Source organism: Prionailurus viverrinus, chromosome A2, assembly GCF_022837055.1.
Source record: "Prionailurus viverrinus isolate Anna chromosome A2, UM_Priviv_1.0, whole genome shotgun sequence".
Classification (NCBI taxonomy): Eukaryota; Metazoa; Chordata; class Mammalia; order Carnivora; family Felidae; genus Prionailurus; species Prionailurus viverrinus.
Genome location: NC_062562.1, coordinates 142,291,008 through 142,314,579, shown reverse-complemented (window position 1 = coordinate 142,314,579; position 23,572 = coordinate 142,291,008). Strand labels below are relative to the sequence as shown.

Genomic DNA, 23,572 nt, shown 5'->3' with positions numbered 1-23,572 from the left:
ACCGAACGAGGTGAGCGGACTGCTCACCTTACTACTCCTTCGGGGCCGAGGCCCGGGCATGCGCACGGCGGATGGGAAGAGAAAGCACGGGTCTCGCCCCTGCTCCTCCCCACCCGGCTCTGGGACCTGTCAAGCTGGTTCCGACATCTGGGGAATTAACGTGTCCCGCCCATCCCTAGCTCCGCGCCCCGCCCTTGTTCCCTCTCCGCTTCCAGCTCCTACGAGTGAAAGCAGCTACAAAGGGCTTGAATGAAACGTGTGTGGGTTTAATGAGTCGTAAACCACCAGGGAATCCAGTCTCCCCACAAACCGGCATCTCTCCGAAGAGGCAGAGGAGGGGGAGGAGGCAAGGAGCGGAGCGCTGGGTGTCGCCCTCGCGCGCAGCTACAGGAGCCGCGGGGAGAGGCCGGGCCACCTCCCCCTTTCCGGCCATGCACCGCCTCGCCCGCGGCGGCTCCAGGCACCACACTCTCCGCCCGGGTAGCGCCCGCTGTCGCCGCCACCAGCTCTTTCGGCCGCCGGCACGGCACCGTCCACCGAGGAGCGGCGCCCGCCCTCCTCACTCCCGCCATCGACTCCCTTTCTCCGCCAGGACGCACCGCCCAGCAGCCGGCGCCGCCCCCTGGTCAACTTTGAGCTGGAAGAGAAGCAACTTTGACAGTGACCACGGGTTTCGCATCCCGCTTCTCCACGGCAGCAGCGGCCTGGAGAGTCGCTGGGGTTAGGTGGGGCAAGAGTTTCCCGGGCGCGTCTGCGCGGCGTCTGGCTGTTTGCAACCTGTTTCCAGCGAGCCGGGAGCGGGATTGTGGCTGCCAGTCATCTGAAGAAGGGGAACTTGTTTTTCTCCCCCTGTAGCGACCTCGGCTTACAACTGGACAAAGCGGTTGAAAGGATGTAAAAAGGCAGCACAACTGTTACCAACTGGATAAAGCTGTATCGAAAGGATGTAAATAGGCAGAGCAACTGTTACCAAGAAGGCAACCACCCAAAGGCAGGGAGGAACGTGGGGCTTGGTCCGGGCTTCTCCCGGTAGCAACATTCATCAACAGTCAGGTGTTGGTTACAACTTTTCAAGGTCAGCCGTCGGGAGCAGTGACTCCCTCTCTGAACCTTGCGGGGGGGATACGCAGCGCTCGGGGTGGGCTCGGCCGAGAGATGCACGGGAAGCCAAACGAGGAAGGATTGTAGAGGGGGAGGGTTTGTGACCCAAGACCCATCCCCCAACCTCCCCGTAATCTCCCGTCCCCCACTGCCGGGGCGGGGGTGAGTATGTGACATGTGTCTAACTCTCAGCAGCAACTTAGGCAGCAGGTGTTGGTCCTAACCGGGAGCCGCGGCCGCCGGGTGCGCCCTCACCGAGCCATGCGGGCCCCGGGCTCGCCTCTCGCCCGCACCTTGCGGCTGCTGCTTCTGCTACTGCTCAAGGTTTCTGCCTCTCCTGCCCTCGGGTCCGCTTCTTCGCCAAGAAACGAAACTTGCCTGGGGGAAAACTGTTCACCTGCACTGAGCCACCGTCGCAGCAGGGACTCTTGGGGACTGGGAAATTCTGCAGAAGACCTGCTAGCCCGTGCGCTCAGGGAGGAGGAGCAGGGGGCAGCGGTGCGCGCACCGCCCTTTAGGGACATAAGGGCAGCTCCGGGCGGTGACCCAGGTGCGGGCAGAGGGCCGGAGGCGTTGACCGCAGAACCCTCGGGACCTCCAGCCAGGCCGCCTGGAGCCTGGAGGTGGAAAGGTGTCCGAGGTCAGGAGCCCCCTGGAACTTTGGCGAGAGGGAACCCCCCGGCTCTCCAACTCCTCCTTCAGATCTCAGAGGAGGAAGAGAAGGGTCCTAGGGGCTCTGGCATTTCTGGGCACAGCCAGGAGCAGAATGTGAGGACGGAACCTGGCGCCAGCGACCTTTATTACTGGCCAAGGAGAGGCGGGAAACTCCAGGGCTCCCACCACGACACCCCACCCAAGACGGTCAATGGGCTGTCTGGGCACGAAAGGAGGACAATTGCACCCCCTGGCAGGGCGCTGGCCCAGAATGGGTCCTCGGGCGAAGGGATCCACGAGCGCGGGGGTCCCCGCCGGGGAAACAGCACAAACCGACGCTTGAGAATAAAGAACCCCTTCTACCCACTGACCCAGGAGTCCTACGGCGCCTATGCGGTCATGTGTTTGTCTGTGGTGATCTTCGGGACTGGCATCATTGGCAACCTGGCGGTGATGTGCATCGTGTGTCACAACTACTACATGCGGAGCATCTCCAATTCCCTCTTGGCCAACCTGGCCTTCTGGGACTTTCTCATCATCTTCTTCTGCCTTCCGCTTGTCATCTTTCACGAGCTGACGAAAAAGTGGCTGCTGGAGGACTTCTCTTGTAAGATTGTGCCCTATATCGAGGTAATGCCTTCCAGGGGGTCTCAAGCTACTGGCTTTACCCATTTCTGGGATTTATAGCATCAGAACTGCTGTTCCACGCACCTACCTGGCTGCTGGACCCCTTCACTTTTTTTCTGGGTACCTTCCTCCATTTCTCTTGCCAATCATTCAGAGAGAAGGAGGGAGGAAGGAGGGAGGGGGGAGAGAGAGAGAGAGGCAGCTTTGTTCACCCATCTTCAAATTCATTTTCTCCTGGATTATGATATAATTAATTATGATCTCATAATGTATAGAATTGTTTAGATTTTAAATTTATCTCTCTGAATATGGCATTTATATATATTTTTTATTTGGCACCTATCAGAGATTCTAGGGTTAATAAGTGACCAGTCAAGGTTGTCTTACCAGAACCCAGCAACCACAAAAAACCATGTTTTGTTTATCCAGTAGGGCTCCAATATGATTTCTCCCCAAGAAGATTATTGCATTTTTTCTTAAATATATAAGTTGGAATACTATTTTATTTAATAAAGGAAATCTGCTTTTGTCAGTTGGCTTCATGATATGTTAATAACCTTCCAAAATTAGTTTACGTGTCTTTGGCTCTCTGCCATGCTATCCCATCTAAATTCTTATGTCATTTTTGATTTCTTTCCTTTTCCTTCTCCATTTCTTAACAGTTTTATTTCTTTCGTGTGAATGCACTTAAGCAAGAATAACACGTTGGCCATCATGGCATAGAATTTATATATAGATATATAAATTCTCAGAAGTATACAACATATACTTGTCATTTGTTAGGGTATTGATTGGCTATTTTAAGGGATTGACTAACTCTAGAAAATTTCTTAAGAAGAAGAGGGAATATAACAGGTTCCAAACTTTGGAAACAAAAATATTTCTGAGGAAAATCTTACTGTTTCTTCTTACAGCTAGTGTCCTGAACCATTATTATGGTGGTTGGAATTTGCTCTTTAAATGGCCTCTCTTTAAACACCAGCTCTTGGAAGGAGCCCAAGTGCTTTGTTGCCAGTTGTGTTTTTAGCCAGCTGGCCCTTGATTTCCTCCATTCAGACTGCCCATTTCATTTATGGAAGCAGAAGAAGGGAAACTGTAAATATTCCAGAGCCCCTGATCCTGTCTGGCACCAGGGCCAGTGACACTGTGTTCAACATTGTTCCAGGGCCTAAAGCTAGGGGATAAGTAAACAGAAAACAGTACCTACTTAGAAGAAGTAAGGGAAGAGACAGTAAATGAGACCCTCTGTTATCCTGGCAGGGATCAGATGCAGAATCATTCCATGCTGGCTAAATCAGCTGTTGCTACTTCACCAAGACCTAGGGTTTCTCTTGTTGCCAGGCTCCAAGTAGCTCTGAAATGTCTAATTTATTTGGTAGTTCATTTTTGAATTGCAGAGGAGGTAATTGAATTCATGTAAGAGAAATGTGCCTATCAATTGCAGCTTCAAGGTCAAGATTTAAGATTTCTCTGATTGTTTGCTTGAATAATGCAGAAGAAATTGACATACAAGAATGAGACAAAAGTAAACTATACAGTGACCAGGAGAGTTGCCCGCTCCCCACCCCCTACTGCCGCCATACAAGAGAAGTGGATTGGCTTGTCTAAAATGTACTGGGCATGATAAAACCTTTATACATGAGAGGGAAAAACCATATAAAGAAGACAGAAAAAAAAAATGGGGAAAGAAAAAACATATTACCCAAGTTCTTGAAAAAAAAAAAAAACTTTAAAAGAAAGGAATCCCATCCAAATTCAGAAAAGGATATAAAAACTCAGGTTTAATGCAACCTATGAGTTTTGAGTGATGATGGTATTATGTATGTCTTTTAATTGTTTTTCTAACTCTGAGGATTTTTTTTTTAATTTTTTTTTTCAACGTTTATTTATTTTTGGGACAGAGAGAGACAGAGCATGAACGGGGGAGGGGCAGAGAGAGAGGGAGACACAGAATCGGAAACAGGCTCCAGGCTCCGAGCCATCAGCCCAGAGCCCGACGCGGGGCTCGAACTCCCGGACTGAGAGATCGTGACCTGGCTGAAGTCGGACGCTTAACCGACTGCGCCACCCAGGCGCCCCTAACTCTGAGGATTCTTAAAAAATGTGTATTTTCATTTGTATTTCATTTTTAAATTCTCTGCTTCTTAAGTTTATTTTTTACCTCTTTTATTATTAAAACAATTACTGCTTTTTTTGTTTTGTTTTGTTTTGTTTGCTCTGTAGTTTTTCCTATTCTTTATAGCCCTATTTTTTTAGTTATTAGTACTAGGTTTTATTTTCCCTAGAGAAGCAAAGGTTGGAAAAAAATTTACTCATTTTTTTCTTTAAAAATTAGACTATAATATACATTTTTTATTGTTAAAGTAATGAATGACTATCTTCAGATGTAGTGTTTCTACATTCCTACCTAATCCTATTCTTCTGAAATAATTTTATAATGTGTTAGTATGTTTTGTGAAAATAATTATTGGATAGTAGTATCAGCCCCATAGTTCCTGATTTTGAGAACAAGAAATACAGTCCAAAACTCAAAATAAAACAGTTCTGCCTCCAAGAAGTAAGAGATTTAGTGCCTGTTCCGTGTCACGTCCCTGAGAAATCCGACCCAAATGTGGATATTTGCTTCACAGGAAGTTTATTGGGGTGTGTGCTTAGGTTCAGTGCCTCGTAGGGAATGAAGGAAGCAGAATTGGGCAGGGGGGAAAGTTGAACCGTGATACAGATCCCACTGAGACCTCAGCTGATACCACAGGGAGTTGCAGGGCCCCGAGGGCCTTGTACAATATCCTGAATTGAGGCAAGCTGGCCCAGACTTTATGTCCCCTAAAGGGACCAGTCACTGGATGCAAGTTGCTTCCAGGAAGGGGGCATAACCTTGAGCTGGGTGGATCTCTCTGAAGGGCAGTTCCTAGACAGGGATGCAGCTAAGAGCCGTCAATCACCACTAGTCCCAGAAGTTGGAATCAGCACTTTATACCTGAAGGAATTCTGTGGGGAGGCAGTCTGGAACCACAGCCCTCACTACAGTGGCTTTTGAATTATCATGTTAAATTAGAACCAGCGGGCAGTCTGATCCAACCCTCTGATTTTAAAGATGAAACATGAGACCCAGAGAGGAGAAATGATCATCTCAAACATATATACCTATTCCGTGGTAGCCGGACATTTTGTCTCAAGCTTGTTTATTAGACAAACATCTAGGAAGCAAGAATGTCCAGGGAGTGTTTCTTTCGATGTCTGCTCCTTGGTGTCTTTTAAAGAAGATTTTTATATCCAGTAGGTAGGGAAAAAATAAGCCCAGTTAACATCATTTGCTATATGCTGAAGTTTATGGCTTTTTATATTCTTAGGTTTCATCTTGTTTGTCTTACATTAACAGTAAGTTCCAGGGGTGCCTGGCTGGCTCATTTGGTAGAGCATGAAACTCTTGATCTTGGTGTTGTGAGTTTGAGCCCCACATTGTGTATAGGGATTACTTAAAATAAAACCTTTAAAAAAAACCAGAACATTAAGTTCCAGAGTTGGTAGCTGTTTTAAAAAAAAATTTTTTTTTAATTTCAATAATCTGATACAATTGCAGTTTTTAATATGTCAAGCATGATTACTTTAGTTATCAAATCAAGTTACATAGGTTACATTTCATGTTCTCAAAATCACGAAGTGTTTTAGATTGGTAAAAGACACTATAAATAATTACATTTCTTTAAACTTTCTCAAAAACCTTTCCCCCACCAAATTGTTTTCTTCTTGACCACAAGACTTCTAAAATTATTTGAATTTTATTTCCTTTTATTTAGATTTTGCCTTCTCTTCACTTTTTACTTTCTTATATTGACTTTATTTATTGACATCCCCCCATGCACGTTATTATTGATTTATAGTGTATGATTTACCTTTTAGATAGTAATCTGTTTTGCCTTATCCAGTGTTTTTATTTTTAATATTTCTTAGTATAAAATTTTATCCACAATTAATTTTTATTTTTTATTGATGTATAATTGACATATGATATTAGTTTCAGGTGTACAACATAATGATTTAATAGCTGTGTAATCGTGAAATGATCACCACAATAACTCTAGTTAGTATCCATCACCTTACATAATTATGACATTTTTTTATCTTATGAAAATCTTAAGATCTGCTTTTTTACTTTCTTAGCAACTTTCAAGTATGTAATGCAATGTTATTACCTATAGTCACCATGTTGTACATTACATCCCCATGACTTATTTTATAACTGGAAGCTTGTATCTTTTGACACCCTTCAACCATCCCCAGAAATTCCAGCCTCTAGCAGACACCGGTCTCTTCTCTGTTTCTATGCGCTTGGTTTTTTGTGTTTTGAGATTTTTCATTCTTTAGATTCCATATATAGCTGAGATCATATGGTCTTTGTCTTTCCCAGTCTGGTTTATTTCATTTAGCATAATGCCCTTGAGGTCCTCCATGTTGTTGCAAATGGCAAGATTTCATGCTTTTTTGTGGCAGAATAATATTCCATTGTAAATATATACACATACATATGCACACCACATTTTCTTTACCATTCATTCATCAGTGGACACTTAGGTTGTTTCCATATCTTGGCTAATGTAAATCATGCTACAATGAACATAGGGGTGCGTATATCTTTTCAAGTTAGCGTTTTCATGTTCTTCAGATAAATACCCAAAAGTGGAATTGCTAAATCATATGGTAATTCTATTCTCAAATTTTTGAGAAATCTCCATACTGTTTTCCATAGTAGCTAGACCACAGTTAATTTGTATTCACAAATTTTCTCTCCTCTCTTCTCTTTGCCTTCTTTTCCTCTTCTACCATAGTTCTTTCCCCACCCCCACCCCCCCCTACAACTTCAGTATTAGCATAATCTTAAGGAGACAGTGGAATTTGGGGGAAAGTTGGGCTTGTGTAGAAAAAGAGGAGTTGTTTCTTCAGCAGAAATTACACATCTTTGCAATTTACATTCAACTCTTGTTTTTATTTCACTTTGTTGGCATAAGGCTTGACGAGAGTAGCCAGCTTCCTGGGTCTGTTGCTAGAGAGTTGTTTTATCATATTGAATGTTGCTATGAGTGGGAATATACCGGGAACTGTTGTACTTGATAACTTCTCTCTTTCTATTCCAGGATTCTGGTATCTTTGGGGCCTAGTGATAAATCCTGTAAGGACCAAGGGCAAATGGAATGGTAGGAGAAGGGGATAGGAGAGAAGAGAATCTGAGTGGATGGTGGTCATCCTAACAGACACATCATTTTAAACTCGTTTATCGGATAGTAGACAAAATAGACAAAATAAACAAATCTAGAAATAGACAAAATAAACAAAACTATGCTCAAAATGATAGTTGTATGTGGAAAGAGAGGGGCAAGGGAGAGGGAGGGAAAAAAGGAGGGAGAGAGAGAAAGATGGAAATGAAGGTCTGGGTATGGACTGCAATAAGAGAATAAGAAGAATGGTAGGAGTTTCCTACCATACTATTCCTTTAAGGATGTAAAAAATTATTAAAGCCAAATAATTCAGGCACTGAATATGGCAACTGGAACAGATCATTGCTCATTACTTGATGGAAGCCAACCGGTCAGTGTATCGTCTGATTCCAGTCCGCTGCCAAATATTTATTTCTGTTGGGACATTAATTGGAAGTTTTGAACGATACAGGCTCCCCTTTAAAGAACTCATACCTTCATGATGTGTGATAGGGAAGAAGGCTTCAAATAGTTGTAAGATAATCTCAGATCGAACTTTGTTTTTATTTTACTGGGACACAGATTCCTACGTGAGGGTAGAGGATGGATAGAGGGAATGCATCTCCCCAGGACCCCTGGACCAGGGATGATTTGTGAAAGATCTACAATCTTTTGTGGTGAAAAGAGCCAAATTCTCCAATGGCTTTAAAAATACTGTTTTTAAACTGAGTGGAATAGATGGCTCCTTAATTGCCTGAGACTGTAGTTAGCACTGGCAGGTAAGAAAGGAAGGATCCTGGAAGCTGAAGATGACTTACCATACAGGTATGCGATTCCACACAGATTGCCCTAGAGCCCCACATTCAAGTAACAGCGCACTTAACATGGCGGATGGCAAATTTGCTTGAGTTGTGGATTAGCCATTAGGTATTCTGATGGACTTGTAAGTGGAAACAAACAGTTTTTTGAGCAATTTGAAAGTTACTAATAATATTCTCTGGAAAAATAAACTCATTGTGTGAGAATAGTGCTTAACAAATATTTTATGACTTCCCATTAATCCTTTTATAATCCTTTTCTACATTTCCACGGAATAAAAATAGTTGATGATTCTCACAGACAAGTTTTAAAAAGTTATAGAATGAGCTCTTATTTACAATGCCATTTATGAATAGTGTATGGCAAGGTTTACTGAATTTAGATTCTACATAAATAAAAGTTTTATGATAATCGAATGTGAAATTCAAATAATTTCCTTAACTATTTATTATACTGAGAAGCCATCCTTTTCTAAAGTTTGTCAGTGAAGACACACAGAAATATGGATTTTCTCTACTCCCCTTCTTGAGATATTCATTGGCATTCAGCTTGGAAGGATTATATATAAAAGAGCAGCACCCAATAACTGATTAAAGAACAATTTGAGTAATTCATTATCTTCTATAATCATTTTCCATGTATGTCATCATTCATTCATTTATTTACTATTCGTTTATTCATCAAAAATTTATCGGACTTTTCTACTATGTCAGGTACCATGTTAGGTGGGGATAGGAGTAGAAAGCATGGGAGAAAAGGGGGGAGAGTTTCCAGAGATGAATAACATAGATTCCTTACTGCTTTTAAAGTTATAGAATAAGTGAGGCACGTGGGTGGCTCAGTTGGTTAAGCATCCAGCTCTTCACCTCCCTTCAGGTCCTGATCTCATGGCTCTTAAGATCAAGCCCCAACTCAGGCTCTGTGCTGACAGCCTGGAGCCTGCTTGGGATTCTCTCTCTCTCTCTCTCTCTCTCTCTCTCTCTCTCTCTCTCCCTCTCTCTCTCCCTCTTTCCCTCTCTCCCTCTCTCCCTCTCCCTCTCCCCCACTCACATGCGCATGTGTGCACGTGCACATACACACACTCTCTCTCAAAATAAATAAAAATAAACTTAAAAAAATTAAGTTATAGAGAAGTAATGTTCTGCAGTGTAATGAGTGCTATAATAAGTTTATTTAATTTTTTTCATGTTTATTTGCTTATTTTAGAGAGAGTGTGTGTGTGCACACACATGTGCATTTGCACACAAGCAGAAAAAGGGCAGAGAGAGAGAGAAAGGGAGAGAGAAAGAGAGAGAGAAAGAGAGAGAGAGAGAAAGAGAGAGAGAGAGAAAGAGAGAGAGAGAGAGAGAGAGAGAGAGAGAGAGAGAGAGAGAGAATTCCAAGCAGGCTCTGCACTGTCAGTGCAGAGTCTGATGTGGGGCTCTAACTCATGAACCTTGAGATCATAACCTGAGCCAAAATCAAGAGTCTGACGCTCAACTAAGTCACCCAGGTGCCCTATAACAGAGGTTTAAACCGGGTATTATGGAAGTCAGGAATAGGTCCTGGAATGAGTCCACTCACAGTTGTACTCAGAACTAAAAATGGAGAAATACAAGTGAAAACTGTGCTCTAATTATTTTTCAATCGTATTCTTATTAATCTGCATAAATCTATACAGCCTAGGTCCATGATGAAAAGATACAAATATGAAAGTCTCTTAATTCTTGCTTTCTTACTTTCTCAATATTTCATGGGATAGGAAGCCCATTAGAATGATTGGCAAGATAATTGGGCAGATAGGACAGCCCTAGAAATTTCACTTAGAACACAGAATTATTCTAAAAATTAAATTATTATTTGGAATACATTGCCTGAGATAACCATCTCTGCCTTGGAATTATGAGTCTATTAGCCATAAGGAATTAAGCCAAATTTTAAAATTTTACTTAAATGAATGATTTATTTAACAGTCTAATAAATAGTACACTGATTTGAGTCCTTTTCTTCTGAAAAATCTCAAAAGTGTACCTCTTATTTAATTTGACCTTAGAGAACCTAGGAAGAAGGGCTGACAATGGAGATACTTTAGACCCTATTATAGATACTTCAGACCCTATTATAGAAAGAGTATCAGAAAGAATGGACTTTCTCAAGAATTGGATTAATCTTTCAAGCAAGAAAGATTCTGAGTGAGGACTTATCCTGAGTTCCCATGGATTGCCAAGATACCTAGTTATACTAACAAAGCATCCTTCAACAGCAAAAAGGAAGCAAATATACCTGCAAAAGCAAAATAGGTCTGAGTTTATGATTCCCAGGCTGACTAGGTGAAGGCGTATCTACCATGCTTTTCCCCTTCCACACCATGGACCTTGATAGAATGTTTCCACCTTTAAAAGCTCTTTCCATGTGCTGCAACTAGATTTAACAGTGTCACATTGGAAGCACAGGGATCTGTGTCTGGGGTGTGGACTGTGTGGGGAGAGGGACGGGCAAGCTACTATGCAGTGAGATTTGTGTCTGGCATTGCACTTCTGATTTCATCCTCTTGGGATCCTCCTGTCCTTTAACTTCCCAAGAATTGACCTGCCAAAGTCTACTAATTAACCCAACCTTCTTGTCAAGACTAACTCTCAAGTATCCTAATCAGAATGGCATTCTTTTTGCCAGAGGAGATGATCTCATCTAAACTTTCAAGGTAGAGTGGAAAATGGGGTTGCTGCAACTTCAGATATGGGGCCTCTCTATTTGAAAAGTAGATATACATACTTTCCATAAAACTTCCATAAAACGCAGGATGGAATCACAGTGCCAGGCTTATTCCCGAGATAGAATACTTTCAGTTTGTGAATTTATGATGGTTTTCACTGTTATTTGTCAGCACACTTGAATGGTTCATAGCATTAACAAGGCCAAGGTCACTGATTTGATCCAGGACTGGAATGAGTCATTTTCATTAGTCTATGACTGTGCTCAAGGCTGCCATTTTTTACTTCCTGCTCATCACTCCTCACCCTAAGTGCCTTTTCTCCTACCTTCACTGTCTTCTCCTTGGTTCAACTTTCTCATGTATAGGAAAAGATCTGTTAACTCATTCACAGCAAGATGAAAGATTTAGAGGTACATACCTTTTATAGGAGGATTGAGTGAAGAAAGAGTATTTCCTTAACAGACTACCAAGAGTGGAGTTTTGGCTAAGAGAAGAGAAATTTTGTCTTCAAAATTTCGGGTTTCTTAGTGTCATTCAAATCATAATTACCCAGCCGCAAATGGATGAGGAATATGTTTTTAGTTTAGGTTTTCTGTCATGTAAACTAATATTATTAAGGACAAAGGAAAATTGGTGAAAACTGATTACTGTTCTTTGGAAACTCATCAGAGCTTGGGATGGCCAAGCTTGGGCTTGGGATAAATATTACATTTTTAAATGGATTTTAATTATTGAGAATCAACATGGAATATATAAATTATATATATTAACATCTGTTGATTTCAATAGATTGTTTCCCTCCTAGGACAAATGATGTTGATTTTGCTTCACTGTTATTTTTTATACTAATGAGCAATGACACATTTATAACCAAATTATAATATTTTACTCAAGTTGTAGTAAAATGTGTGTGTGTGTATGTATGTGTGTGTGTGTGTGTGTGTATACATATATATATGTACTGTTATACTGTGTATACATAGTACACAGAAATGTACTGTGCTGCAGAAGCCAGAAGTCACAATTGGTAGGAAACCTTATGTCAAGGTGGGACAATAAGGTAAAGAAAGATTTATAACATCAATACAAGTTTGGGGGTGATATGTTAGCTTTTAAATAGTCTCAATTGAAAAAAAAAAGAGAGAGAGGGAGGGAGCCAAACCATAAGAGACTCTTAAAAACTGAGAATAAACTGAGTGTTGATGGGGGGTGGGAGGGAGGGGAAAGTGGGTGATGAGCATTGAGGAGGGCACCTGTTGGGATGAGCACTGGGTGTTGCATAGAAACCAATTTGACAATAAACTTCATATTAAAAAAAAAGTAGTCTCAATTGTTTTTAAAATAAGTAAGAGCGTGTTACTAAACTTAAGCAAAAAGGAGGGAGATAGAGAATGAGACAATAGTAATAGTCAATATCTTCAAAATATTTTGCTTTTCCATAACATTGGGAATCAAGTATAGATGAAATATATTGGGTATAATTGAAATAAATGGATATTTATAATATGTGGGTGTATCAGATTAAATTCTAGTGATTTTGATAAAGGTAAGAAGCCTTCTCTTTGACTGTGGAAGAGTGGCTGTAAATAGCTTTATTTTGTTTTAGAGATGCACGCATGCCTGGAAGGGGTGCGGCAAATCTCTCCTCCTTGCTCTATTTTGACTTGGAAACACTAATGGAAGTGTGTTACTACCACAGTGTCATGACTTGCATGCTTTCTGAAATGAAGACCTCTTGAAAAAGGCCATCTTATTCACAGCAGAGTCTCTGATAACGTTAGTCCCACTGGTGTTCAAAGAAGCGTCTCTTTCCTGGAAAAGTTGCCCTCAAGTGCTGTAAGCATAAGGATTATGGAAAATGCAAGAGGAAGCCAAAGACATACAAGCTGAAGACATTTAGAGTTTCAAAGGAAACTCTACCCTGTGCTCCTCCTGCTTTTTTCCTGACTGATTGTTAGGCCTGTAACCACAGACTTATAATAGATTATCATTCATGGTCCAAATGAATGGGTTTTCTTAACAGTAATGCCCTTGTTTTGTGAGTTACTTGTATACAAAGGAGTACACAGAAATAGATCTACTTAAACATCTTTTTGAGGTAAAATATAAGTTAGGATAGAGTACAGTTGTCATGACTTTAGTTAGAAATTTCCCTATTTTCTAAAAATCAGCCTATTCACTGTACTGAAGCATATAGACTTAATTTCATATGAAAGACATTTTACTTTGGAAGTACATTGGTCTTCCCCGCCCCCCATTGTTATCACTGATTTATATCAGAAAGTTTAGCAAGAGATACTATTTATTTGGTAAGAGTTGTACTTTCATAGCTTACTGTCATTCAAAATGATTTGTTATTTGTCTGTCTGCAGTACGCTTCTGAGAAATGGAGCAACAGATAAGACAACAGCCAAGGATCTTCCTACAAAGATCCTTACCATTTTTCATAAAGCATCCGTGCATACTTTCTTCCTATCATTTTGAGGGAACGGGAAAAGTGACTATGATGGCCTAGGCTTTCTCATGGGCTGATATTTTTGTATTGAATTTGAACTTGAACAGTGGGAAGAACATTTTGACCCCAGAGCTGCTGCTTTCCCACGGTGAGTACTCATGTATCAACTTTGTGCCTGCCCAGTGCCTCCAAGCAGTGCCGCAGGTGGCTGCAGCTTGGAGAAGCCTCACCACTCTGGATGTGGACTGAGTGGGCGCTGAAGGAGTTTTATGGTTGTTCCTCTGGGATATGGAGAAGGGCAGAGCATTGCTGTTTGAAAGAAAGATTTTTGAATTGTTCCTTTTGATTCTCTTGTTTGTGTATTTTGATGCCAACACCCTCAAATGCTTAATATCTTTTTCCCAAATAGTTAAAAATTTATGCTTCTAGCTTCCCTCTGATCTTCATTCTCAAAATTAATAGTCTTGTCTATTAGAAGTGTTTACAGTTCTGCTTTTGTTGATGTTAATTATTTCTCCCATTGCAGTTTAATTAATAGGAGATTGCATCTTATTCCATCTCTCAGGATGTTGCTTCAAAAAACCACCCCTTCCAGCTTTACTCCCAAGAGCATATTTCTTAGTGACATTGAATTTTAGCAATCTGATATGGTCATTAAATGCAGAAGATCCAGCATTTATGATACAGTTTTATAATTGCATATAATTGCACTATTCATCTCGGTAGAATTTCTAATGAGCTGTAAGTAAACAAATATGTTTGAAAATTGTGATAGAGATCTTTTCATGTTACACCAACATTTTGCATTTTTAATTGCATGGATAGATTTCATATCTGAGATAGCAGAAATTAGCCCACCACCCATGATCCAGATGTTTTTTATCAATTAATTTCTGAAGTTGATTCTTTTTTAAATTTTTTTTTCAACGTTTATTTATTTTTGGGACAGAGAGAGACAGAGCATGAACAGGGGAGGGGCAGAGAGAGAGGGAGACACAGAATCGGAAACAGGCTCCAGGCTCTGAGCCATCAGCCCACAGCCCGGCGCGGGGCTCGAACTCACGGACCGCCAGATCGTGACCTGGCTGAAGTCGGACGCTTAACTGACTGCGCCACCCAGGCGCCCCTGAAGTTGATTCTTTACAGATGTTTAAAGCCTTCTATAAATAATTTGGGAATGTACTGAGCAGGGGCTTTGTACCTCTCTTGCTCTTTCGCTTCATAAAATCAAGTGCATAAGTGGATTTGCAGAAAAGTATCTGAAGTGATAGCACTGCAGGCAGTGGCAATAAGAGGGAGGAGACATCTAGGACCGGCCTCGGGGCTGCGGTTGCTGTTGGCAACTACATGGTAAGTGCCATCTGCATTTGGGGCAGCATTTTACTCCAAGGCCCCAGCTCTTGTGACTTTCCTGCTTCAGCTGGATACTAACGGAGGAGAACACTATCAGAGAGAAGTACGATTTGACAACAAGAAACTAGGTGCAGGAGCCTCCTGAAACTCGTGTATGAAACTTGGGAAGCTTCCCTCAAACCGCGATTTGGATTACAGATCAAATATGTTCTTTTAAACATATTTGGTGCTCAGTCCTACAGCTTTTGAGAATATGGCTGAAGAACTAAGCATCTGCAAATAAAATACAATGTAGAAGGGTGCCTGTGTGGCTCGGTCGGTTAAGCACCAGACTCTTGGTTTCTGCTCAGGTCATGATCGCACGATCGGTGGGATCAAGTCCCGCGATGGGCTCAGGCTTATAGCATGGAGCCTGCTTGGGATTCTCTCTCTCCCTTGCTCTCTCTGCCCCTCCCCTGCTTTCACATGCAAATAAACTAAAAAAAAATAGCATAGAATTCCTGAGTGAAAGTAGGAGCACATGTAAATTTTGCTTAAAACTTGCTCTGGCTTTTGTTATCATGTGCAATGAAATATACAGAACCTAGAAAGCATTTTTTGGTTTTCTAGCAAGTGAACTTCTTCTAATTAAAAGTGGATATGTATCACAGTTCATAAATATCTAAGGAGAGGCAATCTAACACACCCTTCTTAGTACATGTCCACCTACGTTCATCGGTTATTACCTTTCATGAAATGCTTTGCAACAGACTGAGAGTTAGGTATGCAAATGCTAGCTCTTGTGATCATTGGTCCAGATCTTAAATCTCTGTGTTTAAAATTAAGGAGATTAATCAGGGGAGAAGATGCTATCTCTTGAGTGTTATGTGTTCTTTGTAAAGAATGATAGAAAACTACCAAGCAAATAGATGTTCCAAGTCTCTGAGAGATTGCCTGTCGTCAGATTCTCTAGTGTTTTTGTCTTACTAAGCTTTCCTTTTAATAGAAATGCTATTCATAATTGTAAAAGAATGCACAGCATTAACCTTTGTAGATTTCTTTATGGACTGACTCAGGATACATGGGTGACATGCACAAAGATTTGCATTAGTGAAGATGACACAGAAAGCCTTGCTGAGGATGTGTGCGCATTTGATAGTTGGAGAACCTTTTGTTGTTCATGTTCTTCTAGAGAAATGAGTCAAACTGCTTGAAAAATTAGTATGTAAATGTAATGTTTCAGAAATCCATGAAATAAAATAGTGCAATTTCTAAGTAATACTGTTTGATACAGACCTTGAGAAGAGAGCAAGTCCTCGGGTTTCCATTCAAAATGTGGCAGTTACTGACAGATCTGATCTTAAGACAGTCGCACAGCAGGGGCCTCAATTTTAGAATTATTTTGAATCTCTGGCAGAGATGCAAAATAAATTACCATCAAGATGAACAATTCATTAATTTGAAGGTTAATTTTAAAAACGTGTATGTAGAGATGACTTTTTACAGTCATATCGGATTGATATTCCTTGTACTGGTATGTATGGCAAACTTTCTGAAGATTTTGTATAACAGGAATTGTGCTTATAAGCTCAGTCATGTAGTCTTGATCTGCCCTGATGTGGATTGTGAGTCATACTTTTTCTTCAGTTTTGCTTTTCATACACTTAAGCCCTCATTACATCTCGTTTTCAGACTGTCTCCACTAAGAGTTGTGAGAATAGTCAGGGCATGGATGCCACGTCCTTACTTTCTGTAGCGGGACTGGTAGACGTTGACTAATGTGTTGCGTGTAAAAAGGGGAGAACATTGGATGTTGGAACTCTCGTAGAAGCTGCAAGGCAAGTTACCATCGTTACTGGGGAGAGTGACAGCTTGAATGTGGCAGATAAACAACCAATGTGTTGAGTGTCCAAATTGTTATGACAAATGGTTTTCCTTTTTTCAACATGATCCCTTTGAGTTCCAAAAAATTAGAGATTAACATTTACAAAATGTTAATGTCTAATTATATATATATAAAATGTTAATGTCTATTATATATATGTCCAATATATATATGTAATATATATATGTCTAATATATATGTATATAGGTATGTGTGTGTGTGTGTGTGTGTGTGTGTGTGTGTGTGTATTTCCCCCTTGCCCCTTTGCCAAGGCATGACCAATAGCTGCCAGAGGAGAGTGCATGCACATACTGAGTGTCCAAGGTACACCCCAAAACATCTTTCCCACCTAGGGAGTTTTTGTCTCCTGTTTCATCTTAAACCTCATGAACAGTTTACCATCTACCTTCATTGTCTTTACTTAAGTATATAAATAATGGCTACATGTATTAAACATTAAATTACTTCAATTTCCTCTGAATAGTTGAGTAAATCTGGTGCTCCCAGATGACGACCGTGTTTATCTTGTGACTGTGAGAACCACCTTCCCCCTCTTGGCTGACTATGACCTCTCTGAGGGAAAGAACGGTTTCTTGTTTCTTTCTATATCCCCAATAACTAGCAGAGTGTTTGCACATAATCGGTATCAATAAATGTATGCTTGTGTTGAGTACATGTCTGTGTACCCTGTTAGAGTGTATGATGTTTGTAAATATTTTACAGACTACAGAATGATAGTATGTTTACATTAGGAACATGCATTTATATTCCTGGCAAAGTATCTGTGTGAAAAAAATATGTACATAGTTTTGGTTGTTAACCTTTAATTGTTGATTTAGTTAGATGCCTGGGCTATGCGCATATATGAGTTTGGATACAGGGCTCTATGTGGACAGTGTCAAAGGGTTCTTTGATCTGAAATTTTCCTATGACTGGTATATTTAGACATTATATCTGGCTCCTTTTTGCATATTTTCATGGTTACTTTTTATATCTCCTATTTCTTTGACATTCTTTTAGTATCATATAATTTTAAATTTGATAATGTACTTATTTCATGGTAAATGTATACGGCTGATATATGCCTGATTCTGTACCTTGCTTCTTTTGGCACATAAGTTCACAAGTGGTGGGTTGTCTCTTGCATATCGTGATTTTTAATTGTGAATTCATGTTCCCTTGAGTTTTATCTGTGGATTTCTCTGAGGCCCGCTTTTAAAGTGCGTTTTTCCAGAGAGGTTTGTGCTTTCTTCCACCAGGTGCCTGGGACAATTTAAAATTGTAATTTGGGTTTTTCTGAGCCACATAGATGGTGTTAATTCTGGCCTTAGGCCAGTGTAATTCGGGCTCCTGGTTAGAATTTGCCCTTTTTTTAATCTCCAGTTCACCTAGATCCAAATCATGTAATGCAGATAAGTTTCTCTACTATTTCCCTTTATGTTTTTTCTCTATATACCCATGAAGATGTCACTATTTGGGGAATTTGAAATTCATAAGGGGATCTTTGACCTAATCCCCACAAACACTGACTCTAGCCTTGTTTCTTACCTCTCTACCTGGGTACCTGGCCCCATCCCTCTGGCTAAAACCAACCTGAAACTCTCACTAGGAAATGCAGATGTCCCTAGGGCAAGCATGCAATGTGCAGGGGGAGGAGTCACTGACCTGTTGGGCATTTGTTTTTTCATTGATTTCAAATTCTGGAGACTTTGCCTTTCTTGTTTTCCAGAAGTATATCATTTGAAAATAATATTAAAATATTTTACATTAGGAGAAATTGGAGATCTCTACTCATCTCATTTGTTGGAAATAAACTCTTGTATGTTTTAAGTTTATTTATTTGAGGGAGAGAGAGAGACAGACAGACAGACAGACAGACAATGGAGGAGGGGCAGAGAGAGAGAGAGAGAGAGAGAGAGAGACAGAATCCCAAGCAGGCTTTGTGCTGTCAGTGCAGAGCAAACTCACAAACCGTGAGATCATGACCTGAGCTGAAACAAGAGTCAGACATGTAACTGACTGAGCCACCCAGGCGCCCCGATAAGCTCTTAAATGTTTGCTGTGTGTGAGGTGTGCTATCGGCACCCACACTGGAAAACATGATTACCCTTTTAGTAATGAAAATGGGATACACTCAACTATCCTTCCTTATCTAGATCGTCTGGTGGCAGGCATTTTTGTGGTGACTGAAATTCTTGGGGTGTCTGCGTTCTTTTCAATAACAAAATGGTATTGGACTAGTGGGTCCTTATGGATCCTTCCAGCCGTAAATTTTTCTGACTCCATGACCCTGAACCACTACATTTCTTTCCTTTTTTTTTTTCCCTGCCTATTTTCATCTTCACAATGATTTGGTAAATGTCACCAACCCAGTTAACCAGTTAACGGTGCCTCATTCCAGGAAATTGTTCTATTTGTGTTTTTTCGTTTGTTTTGTTTTTTCCCCGTTTGTCAATCTGTATTTATTGCCTGGTATTCCGATCTTTCAGAGATCACCTGGAATAAACGCATTCTGTGCTCCTCCCGCAGGTGGCTTCCCTCGGAGTCACTACCTTCACCTTATGTGCTCTGTGTATAGACCGCTTCCGAGCAGCCACCAACGTGCAGATGTACTATGAAATGATCGAGAACTGTTCTTCCACAACTGCCAAGCTTGCTGTTATATGGGTGGGTGCCCTACTGTTAGCACTTCCAGAAGTCGTTCTCCGCCAGCTGAGCAAGGAGGATTTGGGGTTTAGTGGCCGAGCTCCCGCGGAACGCTGCGTCATCAAGGTCTCTCCTGACTTACCGGACACCATCTACGTTCTAGCCCTTACCTATGACAGCGCAAGACTCTGGTGGTACTTCGGCTGTTACTTTTGTTTGCCCACACTTTTCACCATCACCTGCTCTTTAGTGACTGCGAGGAAAATCCGCAAAGCGGAGAAAGCCTGTACCCGAGGGAATAAGCGACAGATTCAGCTGGAAAGCCAGATGAACTGTACAGTGGTGGCTCTGACCATTTTGTATGGGTTTTGCATTATTCCTGAAAATATCTGCAACATTGTTACTGCCTACATGGCTACGGGGGTTTCCCAGCAGACCATGGACCTGCTTTATATCATCAGCCAGTTCCTTTTGTTCTTTAAGTCCTGTGTCACCCCTGTCCTCCTTTTCTGTCTTTGCAAACCCTTCAGTCGGGCCTTCATGGAGTGTTGCTGCTGTTGCTGTGATGAGTGCATTCAGAAGTCTTCGACAGTGACCAGCGACGACAATGACAACGAATACACCACAGAACTCGAACTCTCGCCTTTCAGTACCATCCGCCGCGAAATGTCCACTTTCGCTTCTGTTGGAACGCATTGCTAAAGAACAGCCTTTTCTTTGGTTAGATCTATGTGTTTTTCATATCCTGTCAACGTTTTTACTTCATATTTTTCCCTACCGGGGAAAAATGCAACGAAAGAGAGAAATATTAACGACTGTAGAACTGATTTTGCAAATTAATATTTGTGCTTTGAAAAAAAAATGTTTATATTTAGTTATTTAAGACGTATGAGAAGGCCAATAGTTTTAGATCATTATATCTGGTATGGTGCTAATATTTTATTTGAAAAAAGTTACTGCACCTTAACTTAATTACTAACTTTCTTTTAAAAATATAATCAGTGTATATTGATGATAGCCATGCGATTTTGTAGGTTATTTTATGTTTGAGTTGTGATTGACAGTATATTGTATATGGTATCGTGAGATGATTTGTAGTTAAGGAGCATTCACAAAGTAGCACCAAATAAATTATGCTTTATTGTTTAATGTCATTGTCAATCTACTTTTAACCGAGATTCAATAAATCTTTTAATTGCCTTAAATACACAATTACTGGTTCTATGCACAATTTAAAATCAGCCTTATTGCTTTAAAGTTCTATTTTCCTTTAAGGCAGGTAATCACTATGTTCTAAAGCAGTTTTCCTAATAGTACTATTTTATATGCATGATTCATATACAACTATATTGTATGTTCAAACAAAATTGTATTTTTAATATTCAGATACAGATGTAAAATTACTTCCAAGTATTTATAAAATGTGAATAGACAGCAGAGCAGGAAGAAAGTATCTTTTTTATCATTATTATTCACCTCTGAACTAGCATATAGAGCTATAGATTTTCCCATTATGAATTATGAGCAGAATCTAGGACTAAAACATGATGCACCTGTCATCTGATTTCCTCTGAACACTGACCTTTGAAGCACTCTGAATTCTAACTTTTCTCCACTTAAAAAATGAACTTGGTTACATCTGTGTGATTTAATTTCTCGAAGTAGAATGAAAGTACAGTAGTAGGATAATAAAATATTTATATATCTTGATTTGAACACTTGAATATTCAAATTTATTTTGAATTGATATTCCATAAGCTTCCAACAAAAAACTAATCCTCTCCATTTGAATATTAGATTCCCCTCAGGAGTTTAAGCTCCGGCAGTTGTGTAGGATGACTGCCTGCCACGCAGGACACGTGTCTAAATCAGGTGGCAGAGACAGAGGCCTGGCGATAGATGTAACGTCTCTGTCTTCAGACAAAGCATAGAAGGGAAACCAATTTTCTAGCCAGAAACCACCCTCTGTTTTCAGCTTGTCAATTTCTGTACATTGAGCATAACTGAGTGGTGACTTCTTTCTTCCAGATTATAGCATGATGTTATTTAAATTGTTAAGATTTAGTGTTAGAAAAATTAAAGATACTTAATCTAGACCATTCATCTTCCAGATGACACTCAGATTAACTAAATGACAATGTCCAGAATATCTCCTTTTCCCTAGTCCAGTACTCTCTGAAGGGATTTCCACCCACCCCACTGCCCCACTATCTGTATTGTATGGAATTTGAGGGATTTGAGAATGAGAAAAAAAAAAAAAAAAAGATACCATTGTCTTCTTATAGATCCCTGTAATAAATCTTTGGAAAACTTCTTGAGGACACCTAAACTAGGTTTTGGCTACTGAGATCAACAATTGTGATTTCTCAGTGTCTCTCCTGATACTTAGTCAACTTTATAAATCAAGAAATACTGACTGAGGTGGCTCAGTCAGTTAAGCATCCGACTCTTGGTTTCAGCTCAGATCTGGCAGTTCGCGGGATCGAGCCGTGCGGTGGGCTCTGTGCTGACAGTAAGGATCCTGCTTGGGATTCTCTCTCTCTCCCTCTGCCCCTCCCCTGCTCATGTTCTCACTCTCTTTCTCACTCCCTCTTTCTCTCAAAATAAATAAACTTTTAAAAAGAGAGAAAAACTGATTGAGAACATGATGTAGAAAATGTTCTATGTTATCACCTATAGTAAATAAAAGTAACCAGAGCTTAGTGTCAGATTTTCAAAATCAGGCAGGGGTGGCATGAGAAAGCAGGAATAAGACAAATGCGTGTACAATGATGGTTAAAGCTGGGACCTGCTAGGGAGGTGTAAAGGTCCATGATGGATCAGAAAAGAGAGAGAGAGCCCACCAGACTGGGAGAGATCGTGAAAGGCTGTGTAAGATAACTGGATGGATAGTCTGTCAGAAGTTTGATAAAAGTACTATGAGGAGTGAACACTCCAGGAGGAGGGAGCTGGTTAAAGAAAGGAAGAGAGAGAAAACTCGTGGGGTACGGCTGAAGAATAAATGTTTGGTTTGGTCCGGTCTGGTTCCCATGCTATGTGTGCATAGAAGCCTCATGGAATATGCTGATGAAAATCTGCACTGAAACCGTATTATAAAAGGGTCATGCTTTGAAAGATGTTCAGACGGAGTCCTTCAGGAAATGTGGCTTGTTTTTTGAGCACTGGAAAAACATTGTCGCAACTCTGTGGTAGGAAGATCAATTTGAAGACAATTTAAATGAGCTATTGGGAAGAGTCTGAAAGTGAAAAAACAATTAGGAAAATATTATACAGGTTGGACTCCAATGGAGGCAGTTGGGACTCAAATTTCTTTTTTCCTGGTATCCTTGACTTTCAGTTGAAACATATGCCTTCTTATTGAATGCTATCTCTGTCAAAGTAGAAACTTTGATAACCACAATGAAGTCATCCCAAGGGTGAAGTAGCTTGGAAGTTTTCTCATGGCCTTGATCACAGCTTTCTCATAAGAATTCCTAAAGCATGCTTTAAAAAAAAAATTAACCTTTTTTGCTCTACTTCTTTCTAATCCAGATCCCGTCCCGTGTCTTCCCCCTCCTCAAAGTTTCCTTAAGAAGAGAAATTCATGCATAAGATTAAGTCTACTAAAATTTTGATTGATCAGAAAACTCTACAAATGGTGTCTGAGCTACTGAACCAAATCAACTCTGTGGTTTCGGGATAGTCAATGAAACTCTCTTCAAAATATCTATGTCTGTATCTATATATCTAGATGTATGTCTATATAGATATAGATTATTCATTTTATCTATTATATATCTATAACTGGATAGTATAATCAACTCAGCATTTCCTTGATAATTTACAATTCTGAAGACTTCAAATCTATGACTTCAAAAATCAACTCATTTACATTCAACTCAATGATCCTTTATTAAACCTCTTTATGCCTGGTGCTAGGCTAGGCAGTTGGAACACATAATTTAACTTCTTTTCTTCTTTTTTTTTTTTTTCATTTATTTTGAGATAGAGAGCTAGAGAGCATGAGCATGCATGAGTGGGGCAGGGGCAGAGAGAGAGAGAGAGAGAGAGAGGGAATCCCAAGCAGGCTCTGCACTACCAGCGTGGAGCTTGATGTGGGGCTTGAATTCACGAACCATGAGATTATGACCTGAGCCAAAGTCAGATGCTTGACCAACTGAGCCACCCAG

The 23,572-nt window shown here is 40.6% G+C and overlaps 1 protein-coding gene across 1 annotated transcript; it reads left to right on the top strand.

Annotated features, from left to right (window-relative positions):
• The first annotated feature begins 281 nt into the window (after positions 1-281).
• On the top strand, positions 282-22,715 carry GPR37 (G protein-coupled receptor 37). Its single transcript, XM_047850400.1, has 2 exons — positions 282-2,385; positions 19,287-22,715. Exons 1-2 carry the CDS (start codon positions 1,363-1,365, stop codon positions 20,103-20,105), a joined length of 1,842 nt encoding a protein of 613 aa, XP_047706356.1. The 5' UTR covers positions 282-1,362; the 3' UTR covers positions 20,106-22,715.
• Positions 22,716-23,572: the final 857 nt, after the last annotated feature.